Raw genomic sequence first — 10,839 nt, forward strand, 5'->3', positions numbered from 1 at the left:
GCGCTCGCGCCTCTGATGAGCGAGTGGCCTGAGCGCCTTGAATCACGAGCGCCTCAGTCCGTTGTCATGCTCAGCGCGTTTCTGCTGAGACGTCCGCTCATGGCGGGAGATTATTTCCCTTCCTGAGGCTGTTTTCCTCAGTGGAGCCATGGGGTGCGTGACCACGGTCGCGCTGTCACCCCCGGCTCCTATTTGCAAAACAGATTTCCCTGCACTAAATAACTCTGCAGTAGCAGGGCGCTTCCTCCTCCCGAACGTCTTCGGAATTTCCAACATTTATTTTTTGGCTTGACCTCTCGCACATTTCCCAACTCCAGTCGGCAAAATGAACCTTCACACGAAAGAAAGAAGAATTCAGTCGGTGCAGCACAAGGACTTTATTTCAGTGGTGTTGAGAACGAGGTCATTTGACAACATTTTGGCAAGTCTGAATTCTGTAATGGGGATGTCAGTGTTTAGTTGAACTATGTACAAATGCTTGGTTACTGTGTACAAACGCCACTTCTTCATATTATACACACCAACAAGACCTACACTGTTGGTTTATGGTTGAAAGTAAATTGCAGTGCGGTCAGTCACTCTTCAAGTTGGGTCTCTGATGTTATTGTATGTTATTGTGTGGCTACTTACTTACTTCTAATCACTCTTATTCTTGAACTCACAGAGCATGTCTGATCAATTTGTCTACAGGCCTGTCTCTGCCTGAATAAGAACAGCAAAGTAAATTTGCTGTATGCTGGCCAAATATGAAACAAGTTCAAGTTCAAGTTCAAGTTCAAGTTCGGTTTATTTGTCACATACATAGTCATACACAGTACAACACGCAGTGAAATGGTGGAGAGTGCTCTGTCCAAACTGAGGAAGAGAACCAGGGGTGCATAGAGAAAAAAATATATATACAGATAAATATATATTCTATGTATGTACAAAAATATATTAACAATGTATGTACAATATATGTATATTATGATTATATACACAATGTACAATGTAACAACACTGGGTGAGAGCAAGACTTGTGTCTGATCACTCTGAAGTTCTGCTGAGGGCAGTGTGCGAGCTGACCTGACACAGGACTGTGCAGTATGCTCCTCAAAGTTCAGTTCACTCCCCTGTGTGGTACTGATTTCCCCAACGAGAGTGCCTTCCTCATCAGTTCTCAAGCATAGGTCACCAAGCCCCATATGAGTTCATATTAGCTGTGTGTGTGTGCATGATTTGTATAGATGTTGTGTGAAATATAAATATGGGTTTTATGTATTTCAGTGTGATGTCGTATTTATGACATGTCTAAGGAAGCTCAGTGTGATTGGACTGTAGTATTCCAAGGGAAAACTAGCTTGCAATTGTCTTTCATCAAGTAATTTGGCAGTATAATAGTTTTCATAACAACTTATAACGTATGTAGGGACCACCGACAGAGGAAAGTCTTAATAAATAATTAACTTGTTTTGCTGCACAGCCACTGAACAGCTTGCATGGTCATCTATTTCTGACCATCATTCTCTTTAAGGCTGTAATTCCTTCTTGAGCTGGGGAAAATGCCCCAAAATTAATAACCTAAACAGACCAGTTTGTTATAACAATTTGATCCAAAACTGAAACTTGAGGCATATTGTAACATCGTGTTACATGGAAAGTCATGCTGATTTATCTTGTTCCTTTTCTGTTAGAGACTTTAAGCCCATTATACTTTAGATGATTACTTCTACCAGGTCCATTTTCATAATTGTCAGTGACAACACACTGCATAGATTCTCTAGAAGTAGAGAAATGGAGACAGCTAGAGAAACACAGGCCCAGAATATTATGCACAGCCACGTCATGTATTTGGAGGTTTGATTTTATTCTATTTCATGTGATTATGAGCATACATTTGTAGCGTTGTATCATGTGATTATAACATTTGTAAATATTTTTGCCATTTCTAACAATTTATTCACACTTGTAGTCTGAGGAAAGAGTGCCATCTAGTGGTAGGGTGAGAAAAACCAACAATTGCTTGCAAATTCAGAAGCTTTGGTATATCCTGCATCAAAAGTATTCATTAACATCTGATGAACAACACAGACATGCCTGGATACCAACCACAAGTTAAAAAAAAAGTGGCTAAATTGGATGTCCTTTAGTATAATAAGCATGCATAAAAAGGGTTTATCTCCCAGATTATTTAAATGTCTTTCTACACTCCATACACCTCCACTTCACACAAAGTCAAGATCCTGTTCTCTCCTGGTACAACTATAGTAACATAACGGCCTTCTATCAGCCTCCTACAGAAAAAAGTCTTCGTTTGTCCAGCACAAAGAGAGGACACTTTGGCACAGCTGAGAAAGGAAAGCGTGAGACGGGCGGGGGGGGATGGGGGGGTTTGAGAGAGAGAGAGAGAGAGAGAGAGAGAAAAAAAAGAATCAGGAATAAGTACAAAATGTTTCAGATAGACAACATTTACATTTTACATTTTTACATTTTTGGCTTTATAGCAGATGCTTTTTTTTCAGAGTGACTTTGTCATTTAAAAATTGCTTTGTCATTTACTCATATATCTAGTAGAGTAGATTAACAAGTACTAACAAGGTTAGAGTTCAGATACCATTCAACTAGAATACTGTTGAAATACAGGCATCAGTGCTGATACCTAGAAGTGCAAAATATGTATAAGCTCTATCTCAGACAACAATAAGTGAAAAACAATATCAAACTATACATGCTAGAAGCCCGCAAGATTTCTGGTGCACCCTTCAGTCTGTAAAAGTTCTTTGCTTACACAGCATTCTTCTGGCCCTCAGACTTCAGAGAATTTCCAACATGTATCACAGTCCCATTCAGCCGATTGGCACAGCAGTCTCCTCGGTTGGTCAGAGACACAGACGTTATAAAATGTTTGCCCAGCAAATCAATCCTCCACCAGGGATCTTTCTCCTGCTCTGTGTGACTGCAGGAGCCTTTATTCAGGTCTGGGTTCCGATTCCCATCAATAGCATGCTGAGCCAGTCCAAAGCCGGCAGAATCTCCCTTTTTCAGGCTGGACTGTGTCGCTCTACCTTTCAGCGCCAAATTCACCTTCTTTGAAAATATATAGTCTGCAAACCACATGGTCAAAGCATGAAAATGAAGAATAAGCATCTGAGTGCTGCACAAACCTCTGCTTGTTATGTGTGTACAAAGCATTTTGATATTTTACCTGCATCAATGGCATAAACTTCCAGTTCACAAATCAGCAGGTATTTATTTTCAGTTGGAAGCATCACGTTCACGTAGCGTCCTTTGACAGGTTGGAAGCTGTACTCAACCTTGCGTATCGCATTTACCCTGACGGAATCCACTACAGCCACCCTGGATAACAGTCAGAGAAGCTGTCTGAGGGTTCTCAAGTCTACCCTTCTGTTATGACTAAGTGACACTAAATACATATTTGCGTGGGACAGATATTTACTGGAGACCTTGTCTAATTAAATGTTACCCAGCAACATCTGGAGTTTGTCATAGGATATAAGCGTGTGATGATCTGTGTCTAGTATTTAATCGGAATCACTGACTCCTGTGTAATGTGCACATACATATCTGTGAACAAGACCAAGTCTTCTAACATTATTAATCTCCAAACACTTCTTGGGAGGTCTGAGACTGTCCAAATAAATAGTGTGACACTTACATCGGGTTGTCATTGCCATTGTTCTTCAAGCTGTTGCCGACGTGGATCTGGGCGCCAGTGAAGCTGGTTTGGCAACAGTTTTCAGGGTAACCAATAGCAACTCGGACTACTACGTACTTGCGTGGCAGCTCTACCCTCAGCCAGGGGTGAGTCTCGGATTTGGTGCACGCGCACATTTGGTCATTCAAATCATTCTTGCCATCGACAGCATACGTTGCAACATATGACGTCACGCTGTCTGACCAAGTTGAAGACTGCACCACCTTACTTTTCAGGGCCACGTTGCCTATTCAGGACTTCATGGTTAGCACAAATAAGCAGGGGTTCTCAAACAACAGTACAGAAACCACAAGATCCTCTGCTCTGCAACTTTTGGGGGTTTTGCTAATTTTATTGACACTAAATTAACAAATTGAAAAAAATTGTGTTGGAATATGAGAAGCTTTTCTGAATCATCTTTCTTTTTCATTTCCTTTCTAGCCGATATAAATCTAATTATGCAACTGCACCTGTAACCGCTTTGAGGCAGGATAGGTTTTGGATCATCTGTACATGCCTACTTACCTAAGAGATTAAAGGAAGCACAGGATCTCACAGAGATGGCCAACAGCATGGCCACGCTTGTGCTGAAGTGAGCCAGAGCCATTTTCGGTAATCTAAAGAAACACAATGTTTGTGATGTGCAATGTCTGTGTGTGTTTGTGTGTGCATGTGTGTGCATGTGTAAGTGCATGTGAAAAATTACAGAAAAAATGGGCAGGTTAGAGAGAAAGATAGGAAAAAAGGAAACTAGAAACAGATAAAAATACACACAGTAAAATCAATTAATTGAGCATATTTTCAGGCTCATATAAATGACATAGTAAAAATCCATTTATGTTCCATTTAAATAACGTTTAAATGCATGCTAATACATTTTATTCTAAATGTGAAGCAGACAATCTAATTTCATAAAACAATTTCTGTCCTAATTCTAAGCACCACACAAACAACAATTACCTATCTGGGGTTTGCCTCTCTTGTGTTGTAGAATTTTCCCTCTTTTTCTCTAGGGGCCAATAAGACAAGGTAGCCCAGGTCCTTTTATAAGCTCCATAATGTCCCCTACAAACAAACCGATCATGCATTATTACAACAGCCCAAGATCACAATCTTTCCACAGATCTTATCAACCTGACAGAAACTGGTTTTTGCCTTCTTAAAATATTACGACATTGCGCCTATATTGCAACATAGTAAGATTGTGCTTTTAATCATGAAATTACATATTGGGTTAGTCAAGCCAAGGGCTATGAAAGAGCGACCAGTGTGAAAACAGACAAGTCATGCCACACAGTCTTATGCAACATAAGACACACACAGTCTCTTTGCAAAAGCTTTCTGAGCAACAACACAAACACTTAAACTCCAAATACATAAAACAAATCTTGCACAAAGGCAAGCATTTGTAAGCACCATTGAACTCACCTGCTGCAGATGAGCATGCTTGATTTCTTGCATCCATAGCATCCAAACAGGGCATTTTTCTGACACATAAGTAGGAATTCTTAGAAAACTATGTGTACTGTTAGAAATAGATCAGCATGCAAGATACAAATGAATTAATTCCTATTTTATATTAACTAGACTTTCCAGAAGTTTATTAATTAACTACCATATATTTGTCAGTATAACAACTGAAATATGCGCTGAGTAGTTTTCCTTGTTGTAAGATTCAGGTACTCAACCATGGCTATACTGTCTAAGACAATCATTCCAAACCCATAATAGCTCCTGATTTCACTACAGACATACCCTCCATAACTAATGTTAGATTCCATATTTTCCCTGTTCTAGTCATATCCAGGCAGTCTGTCTTCTACGTTGTAATTCACAATTTAGCTGTAAGGTTACATTAAAGATACCTTCTATCTGATTAATCAACTGTCTAAGTCCCACTTCTTAGTTATTTATAACACCTCTGATTAAAACTGTATAAAGATCCAGGCCACATGACACTTGTAAGAGAATGCTACCCCATTTCCTGATATGCTGCCCTGCCTGCCAAGCACACCTGCAAATAAAGTATTTTTCTTAATTTATCTATGTTATGGTGAAGTTGCAGAAGTAACCGATGCAGTGAGGATGTAACTCCTATGTGAAGCTAGAGCAGTCAGGTGGTTAATACTTTGAACAAATAACTTTGAATTGTCTTAGTCCTGATTATAGCTAGCTAGGTCATCATAAACATCATAATCAAAATATATAAAGCATATAAAAATGAGCAATGTCAGTTGTTGACTTCAGAGCAGTTCGTGTGAGGCCAGGTTGGGGTTTGTTCTGCAACTAATGAAAAAAGTTCTAATTAAAATATTGTAATATATCATTTATAATTAGAATTATTATTATTATTATTTTTATTAATATGTCAATGTTATATTTATGTCATGAAATGTGTTATATTTATGTGATGTTATATTTATGTGTTATATTTATGTCAACATCAACAGAACCCAGATAGCAAACTCACTGCAAAATGAGAAACTTCAAAATAAGGAAGTTCAGGTAATTCAAAATGAATCTGCCAAATGGGCTGGAGTGAGAACCTCAGGATCTAGGTATTGCAAAAGGTCATAAATAGAGGTGAAAAATGTCAGTTGACATACGTTGGGAATAGTTTATTTCTATCTATGGCCTAAGATATAGTAAAACCAGTATGTTCTTCATCTCCCATATCAGTGTCATACAACTACTATGGATGATAAAAAACCCCCAGCTGTTTCTGGCATAAGCTACTGCCCAAACAATCTTCAAAACAAAAAACTAACTTACCTAGGGGTAAAAGAAACATACAACAAATTACCACTATGTCAATTTAAGAACAAAAACCAAGGCACAAAGTTTTTAGCTACATCCATCTGAAGAGACACAGTAACATGGAAATATTGGATTTTACTGGTTGATGGGCAGAGTCATGGTACAGGGTCGATGGCAGGAACAGCCTCACCCCTCACAGTCATCTCATCCTTATATAGCTTTTATATAGCTTGAGTACCCACTACTGCAACCGATCAGATGAGTCCACATGTTATTCCTGCAATAAGGGTATATTAAAAAAAGAACAGCGGGATGAATAATCAGCTCACAAACATACTCTCATAACAGCTGGGATGGCTTTTTTTTTTTTTTTTTTTTTTTTTGTGGAAATGTTAAGCTGTGTTAGCTAGTTAACTCCAAACCACTATACCAGTGCAGACCAAGGAGCCATGTTATCCTCAAACCAGAAGAGGGCATATTGGTTTCATATTTTCATACTGGCTTTCTGAGTCACAGAGAAAAGAATGCCTTACCACCATGTCATTTTAAAAACATGCTCTCTTAGCCCGTAGGGTTAGCAAACATGTCGTAAGCATAAGTACATAGTAAATGTAGCTTAATCGCAGTTAATCACATGGTCCTGTATTCTGGTGTAGGTGTACCTCGACAGAAAAATAGGTGTGAAAACAGGCATGTCTGGGTACGAGGGAACTGTGATGTACAAAGATCTAGCTATGGCAGCACAGCTAAAAGGACAGAGCCAGAAGGAAGCACAGGCATGAGGGCACCCTGGAACATCAGCACTCCACTGCTCTCAGTCAACAAACTTGAGTGACAAAAGAGAGGTGAGGTGACAGCATCATAACATCCCATTTTACCAGAACTCTCAATGCCCATGCAACCCCAGATCTACACCTTTACCTGAGATGGAAGGTAGTTAATGAAATGTCTGACTATACAAATAGGTTTTCAGCTTAGCCTTAAATATTGTGTCTGAGTCTTGAACATTTACAGGAAGGTTATTCTATAGTGTAGGAGCTTTATAGGAAAAGGCTCTGCTCCTTGCAGTAGATTTTCGTATTCTTAGTAATAGTAAAGAGCCTGCACCTTTTGATCTAAGCAGACATGGTGGGTTGTAATGCACTAGGAGGTACTATGGGGCCATTCAGTGCTCTGTAGGTCATTAGAAGTATTTTATAATCAATATGAAATTTTACTGGGAGCCAATGTAATGTAACTAAGATGTGAATAATATGATCAAATTTTCTAGTTCTAGTAAGAACTCTGGCTAGAGGCCCTAGAACAGCTGAGGCTCTTGAATAGATCCTTGTGGGACACCATATCTAACTTTGTTATATGTTGAAAAGTCTCCATTTATGTTAACAAACTGGCTAGAATTTAACTCAGCAAAGGGCTATTCCCTTAATCCCAACAACATTTATGAGACTATCTAGCAAAAGGTTGCAATCTATAGTGTCAAATGTTGCACTCAGATAAAGAAATCTTAGTTGCGGAGCTACAGCTTTTTCTAGGATCTTGGAAATAAGTGGAAGGTTTGAGATCAGCCTGTAGTTTGACAGCTGACATGGGTCGAGGTTAAATCTTTTGACAAGCAGTCTGATAACTCCTGATCTGAACGATTTATGTATGTAGGCAATGTTCAAGGAGGAGTTTATTAAATTTAGTAAAGTGGAGGATTTTGAGCACAAGATCAGAGATGTAAGTTCAGGCTCTTGCATAGGTGTAATGGATTCTAGAGTCTTTTTCAGCTTGGTTGTTCTGATCTCTAAGTAGCTGCCCAGTGTCCCATTAATACTCTGAATGTTATCTCTAATTACTATCATGTGATGTAATCTGAGCACTGGTGTCAGTTTTATTCTTAGTTAGATGTGCAATTGTACTAAATTGAAATCTAGGAGTTTTTTTTTGTTGTTGTTATTTTCTATTAGGGTCGAGAGATAAGCTGTTTGAGTGATAATAGGTGCCTTTCTATATTTGAGAAGGCTCTCCTTCCATGCGAGCTGGAAGACTACAAGTTTAGTGTGGCGCCATTTACTTTCTCTTTTTTGAGTGTTCTGTTTTAAATTGCAAATGTGGTCATTATACTAAGGTACTAATTTTTTGTCCCTAATCTTTTTACATCATTGAGTGTGCAGCAAAATACCGATTCTAAGGATTCAGCCATTTGATTAAGTTCTGTGGGGTTTGAGGGTATCCCAGTCACAAATGACAAGTCTTCGTATGAATATTGTAGTTCGAATCAAATGAGGGAATGGTCCGAGATGGCATCGGACTGGGGTACTATAACTATGTTCTCTATGTCTACACCATATGTCAGTACTACGTCAAGCGTATGTCCACCAGAGTGTATGGGCTCTCTTATACACTTGGTGATACCTATTTATTCTAATATAGAACTAAAGGCCGATCTCAGAGGGTCTTGGACACCATCAAAGTGAATCTCACCTTCATTAATTGAAACACCTCTACAATATTATTCTTAGCTCAGTGGTTTAGGTACTTGAGTAGTAATCAGAAGGTTGCCAGTTCAAGCACCAACTCTACCAGGTTGCCACTGTTGGGCCCCTGAGCAAGGTCCGTAACCCTAAGTTTCTCATGTTGTGTTCAGTCAGAATTGCAAGTCGGTTTGGACAAAAGTGTCAGCTAAATGCTGTAAATGTACTTTGAATTAAAGGAGCAATAAGTATTTATTCATTTATTCTTCACATCATGAAATAGCCATTATACTGACATCTAGTGGCCTGGATGTTTCAAAAACGCTTCCATGTGGGAACCCATAAACTGGTTCATTAGAGGACTACAGAGATTTGTAAAAAAAAAAAATGTATAAAACACACACACACACACACACAAACACACATACCCCGAAGACACTACATGCAAGTTCAGTTTGTGGTCGTGTGACAGGCTTGCGTTAAGCCTCTGGAAAGAATGGCTTTTTATTCCCACAGGCTTGGGTGGGCCATGCTTCTCTATGTGTATGTACACATCCATTACATGTGCTGGTTATAGCACATCTTGGACAGAGGAATAGCTTGTCTTTGCGTGTGTGACAGAGCGCCTATATCAGTCATATCAGTGAGTAAGAAAAACAGGTGCTTTTACTTTGTGAAACCATAGAAACGCAACAAAATATCAAGAACCCCAGACATTTATTAAAGTAACCAAACTGCACAGCTGATGTTTAAAGGTCAAAAGAGACACAAACAACATATGAATAGTTCACCATGCAACACCTTATTTAGACACGACATTACACTTGAGGAATAACCCTTTAACACACATGCATAAACCCAGGAACATGTACTATACACACACACACACACGCATGCACACGCACGCACACACACACGCACACACACACGCACACACACACGCACGCACACACACACACACACACGCACGCACGCACACACAGGCTGAGAATGCTGTCAGCCTCTTAAAAAAACAGAAACAACACACATATATTTTCATATTAAAATGAAAATCTACCCTTGGCCATACTGATTTTTATATTTTTAAATGCAGGTCTGCATTTCCAGAGGCTAGGGTCTAAACATTCCTGCATGACTAACATCACTTACATTTGGTGTATGAATGCAAACCTAAACAGAAATATCACACAATTCTACAATATCAAATATGAAAGTAAACTTTGAGAATTATATTTTAAAATACTGTTTGGCATGTGCAAATAGAAAGGCATTACACTAACACACAGACACTACACTAAGCATGTTCAAATCACAGAAAGGGGCAGGGTATCATAGGGGCACATGTCAGTGCAGTCCTGAGATAGGTCGGAGGATGAGTTTTTAACCTATACAATATTTGACCTTTTTATCTATATTCTTTTACATTAAAACATATATTAATTTTAAAAAGGCTCTTTGCCTTATCTATTAGGATTTTTCCTCCCTTGTGTGTTTATATGCAACATAAACTGGCAGAATATACAAATAACAGCTAGAAAGAAAGTCTCATAAAAGTAAATATTCTAACCAGTTAATGTTTAACATCACACAGGCATACATTCATTCATTTACAACCTCTACAACTATAACCACTACAACCACTGCTACTAAAGTTTGTACTATTCTAACTCGAGAAAAACTTTGTAGAAAGACAATTTATACATGTCAGTATTTTAGGACATTTAAAGTAGTGGCGGCATTTTGCATTTTCTCACTTCAAACACATTGCACCTTGTTCGTTGTTGATCTGAGATTTGATTTTGGTCGCTGACAGACTTTCACAGATTGTCTGCTTGTTTGTTTATTGATTTCATGGTAGGCATGTGTCATTTGATCCAAACTTAGACAGTAGACTTTTTGCACCAGAGAATTAATTAGCTATCTATGGTACAA

At 38.7% G+C, this 10,839-nt stretch overlaps 1 protein-coding gene across 1 annotated transcript; it reads right to left on the reverse strand.

Moving 5' to 3' along the window:
* Positions 1-1,825: 1,825 nt before the first annotated feature.
* Positions 1,826-4,755, reverse strand: LOC113580108. Its single transcript, XM_035531780.1, has 6 exons — positions 4,655-4,755; positions 4,220-4,344; positions 3,656-3,941; positions 3,185-3,336; positions 2,768-3,083; positions 1,826-2,327 (listed from the first exon to the last, which is right to left on the reverse strand). Exons 2-6 carry the CDS (start codon positions 4,299-4,301, stop codon positions 2,183-2,185), a joined length of 981 nt encoding a protein of 326 aa, XP_035387673.1. The 5' UTR covers positions 4,302-4,344; positions 4,655-4,755; the 3' UTR covers positions 1,826-2,182.
* Between the last annotated feature and the right edge of the window lie 6,084 nt (positions 4,756-10,839).

This window comes from Electrophorus electricus, chromosome 1 (assembly GCF_013358815.1).
Source record: "Electrophorus electricus isolate fEleEle1 chromosome 1, fEleEle1.pri, whole genome shotgun sequence".
NCBI classification, from domain to species: Eukaryota; Metazoa; Chordata; class Actinopteri; order Gymnotiformes; family Gymnotidae; genus Electrophorus; species Electrophorus electricus.

Coding starts and splice junctions, on each gene's coding strand:
- LOC113580108 (XM_035531780.1), bottom strand. CDS start 4,301: ATGGCTCTGGCTCACTTCAGCACAAGCGTGGCCATGCTGTTGGCCATC. Junction 3,942..4,219: donor TGCTTCCTTTAATCTCTTAG/GTAAGTAGGCAT, acceptor AGTCCTGAATAG/GCAACGTGGCCCTGAAAAGT. Junction 3,337..3,655: donor AATGGCAATGACAACCCGAT/GTAAGTGTCACA, acceptor ACTGTTATCCAG/GGTGGCTGTAGTGGATTCCG.